General features: G+C 37.9%; 1 protein-coding gene across 1 annotated transcript in view; it reads right to left on the reverse strand.

Annotated features, from left to right (window-relative positions):
* Window positions 1–7,859: 7,859 nt before the first annotated feature.
* The window catches only part of VRK1 (VRK serine/threonine kinase 1), a 37,487-nt gene continuing 28,792 nt past the window's right edge, over window positions 7,860–16,554 (reverse strand). Inside the window, exon 13 of the mRNA XM_082318618.1 lies at window positions 7,860–8,967. Within this exon, the coding sequence (XP_082174744.1) occupies window positions 8,885–8,967 (83 nt within the window). The 3' untranslated portion in view covers window positions 7,860–8,884. The remainder of the gene's footprint in view (window positions 8,968–16,554) is intronic.

Here is a 16,554-nt window from a genome sequence, read left to right on the forward strand (position 1 = left end):
TCTTTATGAACCATCTATTTAATGAATGTTGCTACTTAGTTAAAGCTCCACTTTATGAACAGGCAGTCATTCTTAAGACAGAAAATGATGCAAGTCCCTTTGTCACCAGAGATTCAGATCCCTGTTTGGCTGGTGTTCTAGTAGACTGATCAGGTGTTGGGCACATAATAACCCCTGGCACTTCTCTAAAGAAACCTTGAAGTTCGAAATAAAACTTGCAGTTTTAAGAAGTTGGACAATCTTCGTTGCTTGCTGCTGACCTACATGGCTTATCCATGCATTCAAGCAGATTTCCACAGTAAACAAGCTCCCAGTGGAATGTGACATGATATACAAAAATCTTTGTCCGTCTTCCAATCTAGATGCTTGAGAACTCATGAGATAATTAGGGGCTTATAATCTATGTTGTCTCTCCCTGGGGGACCATTAATACATTAAGAAACTCAAACACTCCCAAGAAACCATACCAGGACAATACATATATGCAGAAAACTATCATCATGCCTACAAAGTAAAGTAATACTCTGGCGGTTGAACATCATATATCTGGCTAAAATTGTTTTCCAGAAGAAATCACTTCTTCAGTACAGTTTTTTCATTCCCAGTTTGATGGTCTTTCAGAAAAATAATAGGATTGTGGAAGGCAACACCATGATATGGAAACACAGGGAACTGAAGGCTTCTCTGATGAGTCTTCATATCTGTCTGTGGGGGAGAAGTAGAGGGAAAAAGGATGGAAGGGGAAAAACAATGTGTGTAGATCCTGTAAAGATCTGAGCAGATGCTATGGTGGAAGAGAGGAATAAAAAGAGAGAAATTAGGGGAGAGTGGAGAGCAAACCCTTCTCCACTATTTGTGTCTCCTTGAAGGCTCCCTGTAATATCACAGCCCCTGCCAAGCTGTGAAACCCAGCTGACCCACAGTGATCTAGTGGGTCCCCCAGTACCCATGCAGGACTCACACTTCTGGTCCCAGGGCTTTGAACATTGCATGCATGGCTCTGATTAGAACAGTGCATCAAATAGCAATTAAAGTTGTCTGCACTTAAAGGGGGAAGAAATCAGATTGAATAGGACTGAAAGAGGTAGACGAAGAAAAGATCCAAGGTGGATGGCTCTATTTTGCTTTTTCCAGGCAGATATGATGAAGGGGAAGCATCAAGGCAACCACTGTTGTAGGAAAGGCCCACACCTTGAATCTTCAACCCTAGGCAAGAAGCAGAGGGCCTGTCCAGAACAGCAATCCCGTTTCCTTAGCTATAAGCACAACGGTCAGTTATGCCCTGGCCTGCTCCAATGCCTGTCTGTGCCTCAGGTCTGCTCCAGCTCTCCTCATTTTCAATGCTCTTCAGGGCAACGTGAATTTCAATAAGGCTAATAATTAGCCTAATGAGGCTAAATAATAAAGCTAAATAAAGCTAAACTACTTGTTGGAATAACCCAAAAATTCCATTGGAAGGCAGAAGGAAGAAGCATATTGACATGAAGTAAGCAAAGTAACTAATAAAAGTCATTTTACCACAGGCACTCAGCATCTCACATTCTAGTACACCAGGTGCTATGCAGATGGGTAAGGAGACAACGACCTCTTGAAAGAGCTTAAAACAAAGCCAACATGCAAAAACTGTGAAGAACATCATAGCAAAAACACAAACACATTTCAATACATTTGTTTTTCACTCCTGTGGTTCCTCATTACCTCGGCCACAGTAGCCTTAGTTAATCAAGGAATGTCAAGTTCAAGCATAAGTTCTGTGGGTTAGCTTAACAGTTACTGTGTTGCAGCGTGCAATTTCATTTCTGAATTACTAATTCCCTGTTAGGGCCTCTCTTGCGATTTTGCTTGTATTGCTGCTCTTAAAGGACAATTCAGCAGTGTGCTAAGTAGCCAAAAATATTATCTTTCTTGCAGGCAAGGGGTACATTTTTAGAGGAACATAAACTTGATTTTCAGAGATACTGGATACCTGCAGCTCTTACTGGCTTCAAATTATATTTTGGGCACTACCACCTCAGAAAAGTCAGGCTTTCCATATAAACAACTGGAGTTCACCCCCAAAACAGAATGGTTTCCACACACAGAAAAAAGTATTCTGGTCAGATTTAGAAAAAACCTTGTGCTGCGTTTATACCAGAAATGGATGATGAGTTTCAAAATTGGTTTTAGGAGGGCTTTGGCTTGAGGAAGAGAAACAAGCAATCGGTGAGATAACTCACTGCCACATGTGGAACCAGCTAATGGATGAAGATAACAGAGGCAAAAAATATTGCCATTTTCTAAGGTGGTATATCAAGTGACACCTGGTCTGGATAAGAGGTGAGTTTTAAATTTCACCTCCTTCCAGGTTTAACAACACTGATTAAAAAAACCCCAAAGCCTATAAATTACTGATGATCAGCTCTGTCAATGACAGAAGGAACTAGTTGTTAGACCATGTCCAGATATTTTCAGCACTGTATTGTCTTCTAAATATGGTGCTGTTTACTATATACCTTCAGCTATGGCTATCGCCAAGCATTATTAGAAGTGAGTCAGGGATTGCACATTAGCTAGCACAGATCCACCCTCACCATTCCAAAGGAAACAGCTCCATAATGAGAGATTAGTGAGAATGTAAGAATAAAGGCATTTTTATTTTTTATAGATATATCTGTTTTCAGAAAGGAATTCAGTTTATTAGTACAACTATTTTTGTTCAGGTTTAGCAGCGGATAAACCAAATTAGCTGGAGGGTTACTTACTTTCAAGTAGATCCAGCGTTCCACTCCTCTCCTGGCAGAAAGGAAAAGGAAAGTACCTTCAGGTTTTCAAGGTACAGATCATGTATTTCTTGTGGTATGAAGTAATTTCTTTTAACATTCAGCTGTGCAATTCACCAATTCCCAGAACTGCATGTTATAGTTTGCATTCTGAACAAAGCTAAGTACCTTCCCTTCCAGGGCTCCTTTGTCTTCTAAATGCATCCTCCTTGGTTGTATTTCATGTTATTGTGTTCTCACTGCTTCTGTATAAATGAACATATTAATCCTTAATTTTCTTGGTTTCTTGCTCCATTTGCCAAGGAAGCATTTTTCTTCTCTCAGAAGCTGCAGATGCAGATTACCACTGTGCCAGCTTCTTCCTGTCTGGAGTGGTCTGGCAAAAGGAATTAGTTCAGGAAACTTCATAAAAATGTATATTTTCTTTTCACTTCTATTGTACTTCACAGCTGTCTCATTGTGTTCTCATCACTTTTCTTTCGAGTATACTTACAAAAAACCCATCACAGCAGCTAAGGTCTGCAGGGCTGGAAAGCTGACCTTCCAAGACAAGGGGTAGAAATACGGGAGGCAATTTTTCTCCCGTCAAATGACAGTTCCTCCACAACTCTTGTACCCTTTGCAGATTCCCTGAGAAAATGCAAAACCTCAATTTTGGCTTGTTGCAGTATTCACAGTAGTGAAAAAAACGCTGTCAGGATTCACTTGTCAGCAGCTTAGGCAGTTGTGGAACTTGATCTCCACTTGCAAATACTTCGCCTATTTATATGCAGTAGACCTAAATGCAAGGGAATTAAAAACCATATTTAAAGTCTGGCACAGAAGCCCACATGGGCAGGATATGCTCCAGTCTGAAAGAAGATAGGTTTTGGTTGGGATAAGATGAAACACAGACTACTAGAAAGAAGTGCAAGTGCAATGCTGCTGGTGACTTCATGTTTAAAAACATGGCGTGTCAGTGCAGAGAAAACTAGTCTGTAGCATCCAGTTAGAGCTGTTGCATTTTTCTGAGCTGTCTGGGTTACTCTGCATCCAGGCAAAACTCAGTTCACAGGAACAGTATATTCCCTTTTCTATATATCCCTTCAGGAGAAAAGGAAAAAGAAAACCCAAAACTTGCTATAGAGATATCACCCATAGAGATAAAGAACGCCTAAAATGAAGCAAAGACTTCATGGAATCACCTTTCTAAATCTTCAGCTGCTCAATCTTGAAAATATATGGGAAGAAAACTGAAATGCATGTGAGTTAGCATGTAGTTGCATGAGACCCCAACTAGGACTCTAGGAATTTCCAAAGAAGTTGATCCCACCACACCTGATTTCTCCCTGCCTGTGAGAAAGGATGTAATGAAAATCAGTCCTCAGACGGATAAAACAGATTCCTTCTCCCTTTGAGTACTGCATCATTGCAAACAGCCCACCACCCCCAAAACAGCGTGGGAGGTGGAGGACTTGGCACTTATTGCCACAGAGCTTTTCCCACCAGTTTGATGTTGCAGCGCAGCTACAAACAACGGCATCCAGCTCATGTTCAAGGAGCACCAGCTCCACGTCTCATTTAACAATGGAACTGGTGCACTATGGAAACTGTAATCTAGATGTCCCACTATATATGCTGGTAAAAGCATATACATACTGGTTATTCAGACATAATCTGGGGTTTGCCTGACACCTCCTACAATGAAGCTACCGATACTTATCTATCATCACCCATACAGGGCACTGCAAACCATCCCTGAAACAACTCATCAGCAACTGGTAGACTCTCTATTAAAACTGTAGCAGTATTAATATCTGATGTCTTCACAACAGTAAAGATTTTTTTTTTAAAAGCAGAAAAGTCTGAGAAAGCCATTATTTGTCACAGGATAATCCAAAGGCTGTTAATCTCCTGTCTACACCTTAAGAAAGAAAAGAGGAGAAAAATCTAATTTAAACAAGTGCTACTAGGGATAAAAAATTCAGACTGATGCTACGTTAAATTACTCAGGAGGCTGAGGTATCCAGCCATGGTCTTCAGTAAAAAAGAAAATTATAGGGTCTATCAATTAGAGAAGCGGTGCTCTGAGCCTATGTGCTGGCATGCTTACAGTTTTTTTAATGTCTGGCAGGATGTTTTACAAACTAAACTCAGCAAGATGACAATTCCACCAGAAGGTGCTTCAGATGGTTTTGCTAATAATTTTGATCAGCTGAAATGGAGAAAAACATCACTTCGTTTATTTGGCTTTTCCAGAACCTGTCAAATCTGAGCAGAACCATTAATTGCCCCCTTCTGCATCTCCCTCCCATCTCTCCCACCTTCTTCCAGAAAAGACACACTTCGATATTTTTTTTTCCCCTGAAAGCATTCTGCATAATCAGCCTTTGTTCCCAAAACAAACTTTGGTCATTCTTTGTGCACTTCCTTTGCTAGAAGGAAGTGCCATTTCTTGAGAATATTCATTGGAGGCTGGTACTGCTTCTGCTGCAAACACGTAAGTGCTAACCACCATATATTGGCTTTTGTTTTAATAGCCTTTTAACCAACTTTGTTAATGGACTGAATGCAATTTAGATATGGAACTTGGCTAAAATGTAGCTTCAATTGGCTATTAAAATTTAAGAGCCAACTAAGATAGCTAATTACAAAAAAGCTCCAGTGATAATGCTAAGCAGAATTAGTAATAGCAAATGACAGTCTGTCTAGTCTTATTCCCAAAGGGAAAGAAACTCTTAACTGAGAAGTCAACCAGACAACGTGCAGAAAACCTAATTGCATTACTGGTATTATGGCATCCCAAATCTGGCAGCTCACTGGGACAAAACAGTGAGTAAAGTCTGTCAAACTACCCAGGAAAGCAACTGACCCCCTTCTTAATGCTAGCTGCAACAGATATTGGGAATTACATTATTATTTTATATGAACTTACTGGGAAATATTCCCGTAAAAATTATCAAATCAGTATCAGCTAAAAAATATCTTATACCCATCCTGAATTTGAGTCTCTCTCCAGATATTTTAGATTAGGGGAAAAAATATAAACAATCTGTCTGCAAAATGTTCAAGCACTAAAAGAAGCATTCTCTGCTTCATTATCAATATCCTCATTACACCATCAGCCGAAGTGCCGACTAGTTCTCCTGTGAAGATTTATCATGTATGGTGGCCACTTTGAAACATAGGTAGCGGAGTCTTTAACATTCCCTACTCAAGTGTCTCCCTGCTGTGCCTGTAAATGTCAGTCCAGTTTTTTCACGGCTGTGCGCACAGATTAGAAACAGCAGGAGAGCTTGGGAGTATGACTACAATACCAGTAAGGACACTTGTCTTCATGGCACTGCTCAAGTGATTCTTGGAATGCAGGACCCTGCTGTTTTCTAATATTTACACACAACTGGAGTCATCAAGAGCAGTAAATGCAGTCTAAAGGCAGCTTGCTTCTTTTGTGTTAGGGGCTTTACTTTCAAATGGGGATGTCAACAAAAACCTGCTACACACCTCCGCCTCTTATAAAGTGGTGCATTTCCCCATCACTGTTTTGCAAAACACCAAAAACACATGTGTGCAAGCACATACTGCATGCAATACATACGGTAGTACTGCAGGTATTATCACAGCCTTCCACTTGGCTCATCCTCACCGTCCCACACTTTAAACACCATTGCAGTTTACAGGGAGCCAGAGACATTCTTGCCTGCGAAGACTGTACTTTTGCACAGTCTGTTGTGAGCAGAGACCAACCCTGTACCAACATTCACCTAGAATGGAAAGCACCCTTTTCCTTCACGGAACGCTTGCCAGTACAAACCTTTCCCAGGACATTTTTGGGGTGGGAAGAGGTAAGGGTGGTTTATGAAATCTGCACCTCAAAACATTCTTTTCAAATATATGGAAATATCTACGTTCGTTGCATTTGGCTTTGGTAGTGTGTCCTGGTTTCAGCTGGGATAGCGTTAATTTGTTTTTTCCTAGTAGCTGCTATAGTGCTGCGTTTTGGATTTAGGATGAGAACAATGTTGATAACACACTGATGTTTTAGTTGTTGCTAAGTAGTGCTTACGCCAGTCAAGGACCTTTCAGCTCCCCATGCTCTGCCAGCGAGAAGCTGGGAGGGGGCACAGCCAGGACACTGACCCAGACTGGCCAAAGGGCTGTTCCATACCGTATGGCGTCATGCCCAGTATGTGAACTGGGGGGAGTTGGCCGGGGGGCAGCAACCGCTGCTTGGGGACTGGCTGGGCATTGGTTGGCAGGTGGTGAGCAATTGCATTGTGCATCACTTATTTTGTATCTTCTTTTATCATTATTATTATTTTCCCTTCCTTTTCTGTCCTATGAAACTGTCTTTATCTCAACCCATGAATTTTATTTCCCCCCCCCGCCTTTTTTTTTTTTTTTCTGATTCTCTCCCACATCCCACTGGGAACAGGGAGTGAGCCAACGGCTGCGTGGTGTTTAGCTGCCTGCCGCGTTAAACCACAACATACTGTCAAAAGAAAACACACTCCTTGAAATATTGGAAAGTAAAGAAAGGAAGTTTACCAGTAAATAAGTTACTAAAAAAATTAAAATATCAAAAAACTAAAGTACAAAAGAATGACAGTGAGTATGCAAGACCAGCAAGAGAACACAATGTGCTTTCCTGACAATAGTTCTTCAGAACAGTGTAACATACTTTTTGAACAAAATGATTAAATGAAGTCATTAAAATGATAGTTTGATTTGAGAAGTTTTAAATATGAGAGAGGCTTGAGCAGTCCTATTTTTACACCTGAAACAAAGAGAATGCTATGCTTAAAGTCTTCAGACACACTTTGCTAATACCCAGGAAAATGAGTCTGTATAGCACTCAGAACAGAAATGAGAAAGCACTAGATCTTTTAAATACGTTATTCCAGTTTTATTTCAAAACAACGGATTGCCTTGTTTTCAAAACATAACCTCATCATTCACTCAACATTTTCTGCTACAACATATTTATTTCAGTGAGTAGCTACTTGGACATTACACAATCAAGCAAGCAGAGGACTGAACATCCACACAAATACACTACCCCTTGGCTCGTATGGATTCCTTTTGGTTTGCCAAACTTCATAACGCAGTCTCCCTGATAAGAGTGATGTTCATGCCCTAATTCTATGCATTTTTTCAGTATCTAAATGAAAAGTAGTGGTATTTCACACCGAAATTAAACACTGCATTTTTCTGACTTAGAACTCTGAAGAGAAGACTAAAAGCCAAGCAAGGCAGTACTTTTAAGAAAGGTTACATGCCTCTCAACTATTAAAAAAGGTAAACCATTATTTAGTTATGAGAAGCACATGTGAGTCAAGCTTTCACTGGAACTAGATACTGTACAAAGTTATTCATAATTATAACTTTTCTAGCCTTTTCACTAATATAAAGACAACCTGAGCAGGGGGTTGAGATTGGGCACTGGGTTTTGGTTGGTTCTTTTCTTTGCCCTGGGCCCTATACCTGAAATTCTGGTCTCCTCCTTTCCAGAGAAACTCTGAATAATTGGAAAAATGATACAAACACAAATACTATGCAAAAAAAATAACTAAAATTCACTACCTGTCCTCCAAAGAATTGTTTAAACACATTTTATAACAAACTAGAATGGAAGGATGCGATTTTTGTCTTACGTTCTCTTTTTTAAATTCAAACACTTGAGAAATATTTAAAAGATGTCTCTGCCATTTCAGACTTCATCTCAGTGTATATCCAAGTGACCTCCAACAAGACTTTACTCAAAATTAGAAGAAATCAGATGCAACACCGCCGTTCCTTATAAAGTACCCATAGCAAAACTAAATAAGGCTTCATTTCTACCTTATAAAGCAGAAAAAAGCACTTTCTTTTAGTTTGCCTTTAAGATATGAATTTGTGTATATAAAGAATAAAAATGCATCCTCACTTCAAAGTTGGCAAAATTTTGCATTAGTATTTAAGTATACATAAATTATGCAAATATTTTAATAAAACATTTATTCTTCAAAAACAGGTACAAACAACTGTCCATGTTTTTACAGGATTCATCATTTAAAAAGGAAAGAAAAAGATTCCAGTGCTACAATAACTGAAAAAAACCCAGAGATGAGCCAAAGAGCAACTTATTTTTTTGCTTCACCTATTATTTACTTCTGGACTCTCCTTCTGGTTGCTGTGCCTTTCTTGGGTTTTGGTGAGGTCACCTTCCGGGTTCTGGTAGCTACCGCATCTGCAATTCAAACAAAAAAGAGACAAGACTCTCTAAAATAAAATAACAGAAATGGATCACAGGAAAATATTTGTAGTCTTTAAGGGGACAGATCAATTCAAATCACTCATGTAGTTTTGATGGGGGGTTGGGGGACATGCGACATCGACTCAGAAGAATTTACCACAATTTCCGGGCACCGATTTTCTCCTGAAATACACACTGTACAATTCAACTTCTCAAACAGTAGCACTACATAGAGTTGAGCCAATTTAACAGCTCACATCCACCAAAGCATGAAGAATGAGATCCTCTTCAAATCCTAAACCCCTCCTTCCCTCCGATGCACCAACTTTCAGTTCTATGATCCCTCCCAGTATTAAGTCATTTTTGGTGCTCTTTGGACCTCGCGCTAGGCCGATCCAGCTCCGCAACCTGGCAAAGAACTTTTTTTTGGTCTAGTATTCTCGTAGTTTAGTGAGTTGCGGCATCTTAGACCGTTCTGAATGGAGCTTATACAAGTGGAGCTGGAAGGCACACAGGTAGAAAAAGAGGAAGATTTTTGTTTGGCAGTGTCAAGCTGTTAAATAAGCTCAGCATCAGTGCAACTCTACCTACGGATTTCAAGCTATTATTTGACAATATTTTATTAACAAAGGTAACAAACAGTGCCATCTAAATAAGATTCCTAACAAACCTGGCAGGCAGGTTGTTCAGAGAGACCATACTTAAATGCAATAATAAAAAACTCCCTGCACTTTGATTCCTTCCTGCCCACTAGCAGCGAAAAGGAAAAAAACCAACCAAACAAAAAAACCCACAGCTCATTTCTGTGAATCACATTCAACTGTAGTCACTTTGAGAAAAAAATATTACATACAATAAAAATTGCTACCATATTCACAAATGTTTTTCATCTCCTAGATACAGTATTATTTTTTCAACTTTTTTTTTAATCCTGACTTCCTCCTTGAAGTCAGTATGCCTAACTATGTAAGTTCTTGCTTGTAAAACTATATATAACTCTACAGTTCCTGTCAACTTCTAAATCTGCATTACTGACAAAGAAAAAAAGGTAAAATTGAGTTTTGTGGAAGTCCTTAAGAAAGCAGCTGCTTGCATAAGACAACAGCCTTTGAGCAGTATGAGTCACTGATCATTCAAGCTCAATGAGTAAATCTGGGGGAAAGCAAGGAGGCAGAGAACAATGCAAAACAAACCAAAATAGTCTTGAGTCTACCCAAAACCAAAACCACACCAAGAAAAGCAATGAATTATTGCAAACAGTTTTGCTTTAATGTTTGTTTAACTTTACATAACTTAATTTGCTCTCAAAATGTTGATTTAAAATTAAAAATACCAAAATTAACTTTGAAGAATTGTTCCATTCTTGAAAATGAAATGAAGAGTGAAAAAATATTCTTGTTCCTTTTTTGTCCAAAAGCATTTGCTGCATTCAACATAAAACCACAAACAGATTTTGTCAGACAATACATCTTTGATTAATAAATCACTTTAAAAAAACCCCAACCAACCAACAACGGACAGCTCTGGTGATAGTCTGTTATTGAGCAGAGCAGCTTTATCAATGAGAGATCTGCTCTGGCAAAACACCACCCCCCCAACCACTATGTAAAAATCAAATCTATTCTGGTACCCTTACAAGTACCGGTAGCTAAAAGCAATACGAGCACGTATCATAAACTGCAGTACTTACTTAACTATGTAAATCATTCCCTCTCCCACCTAAATTCTGGTTTATGTTCAAAAATTAGTTTATACTTTTCAAAGTCACAAAATATTTCAGCTACTATAACTGTGATTTCTAGCAACAGACATGTCTTCTGACTTTTCAAACTGAGTAGTCTTAGTGGTGTGTAGGCCAAGTTATCCTATCAACTGCATGAACTGTACCAGTTCCATCCCTCCTGAGATTTTTCGCTGGAATCTTTGTGTTGCAACAGAAAGCAGAGAATGACTAAAGTTTTCTTTTCAAGAGAAAACAATAACCTGATCTTTTTCCCTTTCATTAATCTTCACTGGTTTTGACTGAGGTAACTGTGACTTTTCTTCTCATCCGATCATAGACTGTATAATCAAATGCTGCAAAGACGGGTCAAATTCATGTTCTATTATCAGCAAGACTGTCAGTATGAAAATGATGACCTTGGGTAGGAAAACACTACAGGGGTTTGTTTATAGAGAAAAAAAAGAAATAAGTTATCAGATTTTCATGTTTGTACTTCAGGAATGTAGTATTTCATGGTAGTCACAGACAACCCAATCAATTGAAGCTTACTAATTCCTAATTCAGTAAGAGCTTATCCATTTCTAATTGCCCATGCTGGAACACCAAAAGGGAGAAGAGAGCTACCCTGCCTCTGATTTTTCCTTTATCTTTATTGCATTAATGAGTTCTTTTCAAGGCTTTTCTAAACAGACCATGATCATGGAGAATCTCTAAGTGAATCACGACAAAAAGGAAAAAAAATCCTTGTCATGGTTCTTTTACTCATAATTTCAAACTTAAGCAGCAGAAATGTTCTCTTAAAATATCTGATTAAGTTAATTATGTTAAACTCAGAATGACTGCTCTCAACCCATGTTTAGCTTCAAAGTTTGCAGCTATTTTAGAACTGAAGGACTTCTGTACTGAAAAGCTTGTCTGCATTTTCAAAATTAGTTAGCCCGATAACTTATATTGCCCCCTCCCCACAAACTTTTCTTGCGGGAGAAATGTCAATTCTGTTTCTGAAAACAGGAGAAGTCCCGTGTGGGCAGCACCAAATGAGGACACAAACAAAGCTATTACAAGCAAAGGAGAGGGTTTTTATAAAGCAGATTAAACTGAATTAGGTTGAAACAGCAATTTAAATGAGGAAGAATTATATAGGCAAAAATAAACCAGATGGTGTCACTGCACAGCTTGTTTTGAGACTGGAACAAAGTTCAGCAGAGGCATAAAGAGTCCCACAGGCTCTAGAGGAATTATTAGACAAGTTGACTGTGATATCTGATCCTCTCAATGTAAACAGTATTATAAGGCAACTTTACAAAAGAAACCCAGCAGTGCCATGTATAGTTTTGGGCTCTATCCTTCCAGAAAGTTCTGAGAAAAACAGAAAAAAAATCAGGAGTGGTGATCATGGATTCCAGCTCTCTAACAAATAAAAAAAAGAGAATAATTTAATTTAACTAGTTTAACTGATGAAAGGAAAAAAATGGAAGAGAGATGTGATGGTGCAGCCTTTCTACTCATCAAATATGCATAAAATGAGAGCAATTTTTATGTCCATAGTGGATAGGACAACTAATAAGCTTAAGGGAAATTTATATTAGGTACTAAAAATATCAAAATAAAATACTCCACCTTATCAAACCCTTTCTAGTAGTAAGGATAGTTAAGTATTACAAGTGGTGTTGACCAGGGATGTTTTAGAATCTCAATTATAGAGGTTTTAAGAGAAAATATTGGTATGTATCAGGATTAAAACAGATGTAGATAGATAAGCCTGTCCTTAGGCTCGTGTATAGAGTAGATCACCTCTTGATGTCCCTTCTCATCTTGTTTTCCAATTCTACATACACCGTTCTAGAAACATACATAAGTCTTACGAGTAAGAGAAATAAAACTGTACTTGAGTCAAAAAATGAAAGTTTCTATAAAATGACAAAGGTTCCTTTGGTAAAAATAAGCAGACACCAGAGTCACAAGTTTCCCGCTTAATTGCCTGCTCTGATGGAAATGAGGACAGAGAGATTCTGAGCATGAAAGCACAGCTACAGAGCAGATGAAATCAGGTATGATGTAGGTGCTAATAAGGACTTCTAGGTTACATCATAGGCTAGAATATTTGAAAACAGAACCACATACAGATTTTAGACTCTAGGCAAACATCAGGTCCATAGAAAAAACATCTAGCAGGAGGCACACTGAAGGTCAGCAACTGCATCATTTGCATGTGCTGAATTTACACCTGACAATGACTGAGTACATGCCAGTCTCAGTATAATGGCTTAAGAGTTCCAGCGATTCTAGTCTATGCAGGCTCTTAAACGAGACTTGTAGTAATCATCATTAAAAAACACAGCTACCATCTTTCGCCCTCAAAAGAAGCACATGCAGTGGAGTATGTTGACCAGACACAGCAAGGTTTCCTTTCTTAAAAAAAAACAAAAACAAAACCAAAAAACAACTAATGTGTGTGTGCGCATGTGTGCATAATCACACACACACACACTTTGCTGTATATTTATCTGTTTAACAAACAAAGGTCAATAAATCTGGAGACTTGGACCATGTGATGGAGAGTTCTCAAGTGGTTTCTGGAAGAGATGTTCTCAGACTAGTCTCCACATAGATGGCGCTTAATCATCATTTCTGTATAGACACCCAGTGTGCCGCAGCAGGACAGTCTTATGACAGAACTGACATTTCTTTAGTGCTGGCAACTTCATATCACAGTTAAGCCGAGAAGTGATGAAGTTGACTCCCTAGTCAACTAGATATGATCTGACGTATGCCACTATATCAGATCTCAGTGCAGTAAATTAATCCAAGAATGTTTTGTTTGTTTTGTTGTTAAGTAATTAATTGTGGACCTGTAATTTCCAAAGGAGACAAATTTAGGACTGACAGTTCTTCAAAATTCTTCCACTGGCCACAGTGTCACTTTTGTCTTGCAAAATGTGCTTCAGTCATATTTCAGCTGTCTTCAATCATATCAAATAACCAAGACATTTTGCTAGATGGCTCCCTAGGAGACCTTTTTCCTTCAACTGCCCCTTAAAAGGGTTCTAAAATCATAAAATTGAAAAGGGGAAACAAGAGAATGGAACCCACACAATTGCTATTTACATATGGAAGGAATAAGAAAAAAAAAAATAGCATTGGAAGCTGGAACACTTCACTCAACATCCAGCTGCAAACATCAAATGGGAACTGAAGCCAGGGTGTCCAGCATTTAATGAGAGTTAAGCATCACACTAGTCTACTGTTCTCAAATCAGTCTGGGCAGTTTGAATACAGTGCCAAGGAAGAGCTATTTTTCTTTTGAGAAGATGAAATAAGGAAGAGTATGTAGTCCTCTGACAAGCCTCTTCCAAACTCTGCCAAGGAACCCTGCATAGCTGACAAAAACCTGTAGTGTAACACTTCTCAAACAAGAATTTTTCAGTACTTTGAAGGCTGTTGAAGCAACTGCAAGGGTGACAAATAGTTTTGGTTAGTTGGCTTGTTCTCTTTTCTCCACAGTTCTTTTCTCTACAAAAATTCAAAAATACGATTCAGAAAAAAGAACAGAGAGACCGGAAGAATGGAAATATGTACTTGAATTCCAGGAAATATATGATTGCAGGGTGGGGATGAGAAAGAAGAAAGAAAGTTTGTAGAGTTATGGGATGGGGTTTGGCTTCAGGTACTCTGTTCTTCCAAGTCTTCTGCTTCCTGCAACAAATGAAGCCAATACATTTCCATATGATAATATGGAAAGACATCAGGACACAAGAACGTATTATTTGATGACCTTATGCCTCTGTTTTTCCTAAAGATAACATCAAATCTGAGTGTTCTTTTAAAAATTTTAACAAAAAATTGTTCCAGATAAAACAAACCAATTTACTTCCTTTTGTAAAAATTGCTTTTCTGAAGACATTCCAAAACATAATTGTATATACACATATAAATCAGTAGTCACATGCAGTATGTGTTTAAAAATAGCACTCCTTTCCACCACAGAGCAATTCGCAGGAGGAACAAAGTTTAATTCAAATATATTACTTGCAATCATGAAAAATGTTAGTTCCCTGTAAAAATCTGAGTCATTGCAGTACAGGGTTTTTTTTCTTTCTTGTAGAAAAATTTCACTTACAAATTTTATAACTGAGTTTGAATTGCAACTCTTGTTCAGTAGACGGCAATACATCTTTAGGTCACAGAAAAACAACAAAACAGCAGACATCACTTTTATTCTTAAATGATTTAGTTCTACATGTAAAGTCATTATACAAAACATTACCCCATGGAAAATTTTCCTCAGAAGGTTTTTTTGTTTTAATTTAATACTTTTTATTAGCAGCAAACACAAGAAAGTTCCGTGAAGTGTAACAAGGAACTTAAATGTATTTACATTTTAAATGTGTTTAAGTGCTAAAAGTGGTCTGAAGAGATTGTATGGAAATAAGCTTAAAATATAAAGGAAGACTAAATAGAAAACTGTGTTCCACACAGACACAGGAGAAAACAGGAACACTCCCATACTTTACATCTTGGACATTAATTTTGCCTCTTTATTATTATAAGTGGCATGTATTCAAGGTGCTTCTCAGCGAATCTGTCACTTGCAAATTGTCAAAGAAAACCATTATTCAGGAAGAACCACAAAGATATATTTGTTTTCTATCTAATTTATTTTAGCCTTCCTACTCATAATATTTAAGGATCTTTATACTTAAAAACTCACCTCCTACCACACCTTTCCTAATTTAAATAGCTTTTGAAGATCCTCAAACCATTTTGGCACAGGCCATAGGAAGATAGATCGCTTCATGTCATGTTTGAATATACTTAATCCAAAATATAGAGGCAAGTTCGTCAATAATTCTGACAACTGAGAGCAGTATTTTCTCTGCTCTAAAACCTGAATCTTCCTCTTAATTTCTAGATGCAACATAGCAGCACATGCTTTTAACTTCTAAAACCAGATCGCATAACTCTCATACTAGAGCATTTAACTTGCAACATTCCTGACACAGGTAAGGGAAGGCTAAGAACGGCGCAGGAAAGGACAGATCTTTTGGTGACTAGTCACAGAGATGGATCCACTGTTTTAAGACTAATACCCACTTACTCCTGGAATGTTACAGATACTAGTCAATACCAAATCCATCACAAGAAGGAACAGATAACAGGCAATTAGAACTATTGTACAGTACAAGTTTTGCTGAAAATGTTTGTATTAGGGTATAAAATTAAGAGGTAAAAATCTGCCTATAATGTGGGCATTGGTGTGGAGTAGAAAGACAAGTAACAAGTGATGCCATAAACAAGCTCAAAAAAACCATATGATTTGCTTTCTACTAAAGCTTGATGACAAGGCCAATAATTCTCTAAATATAAAAATGAGCCCAAGTGTAGATTTAATCCAACATTAACTAATAAGTCTTGCTTGAATAAAGAAAAAAAATATTTCTAAGACAATAACCCAGATACTGATTTATGCAAAACCATGCAATGTAAATAAACATAAAGCTAAGTACCAATTAATTGAGAAATACTATTAAACCTCCATTTTGGAACACCTTCTAACCAATCCATCAGTACGACTGTTTTCATATCAGAGCTGTTCACAGTTTGCTATTTAAGAGAAAGCAAAGACCCCAGTTAAGGCCTTACCATGCTAGATGCTATCCAGCAATACAGACATGCACAATTCCTACCCCTAGCAGTATTGGCTATTAAAAAAGTACATTAAAAATACAGTATTGTCATTGTCATGTCTACTTCAGTATTTCTCTCTATACTGTCCCAATTAATAAACCCCAAAATTGTTTAAAAAAATTCACAACAGAAAAAAAGGCTGGTGTAAAAAATTTCTATTCTAAAAAAAT

Source organism: Platalea leucorodia (genome assembly GCF_965183815.1).
Source record: "Platalea leucorodia genome assembly, chromosome: 7".
In the NCBI taxonomy this organism is placed as follows: Eukaryota; Metazoa; Chordata; class Aves; order Pelecaniformes; family Threskiornithidae; genus Platalea; species Platalea leucorodia.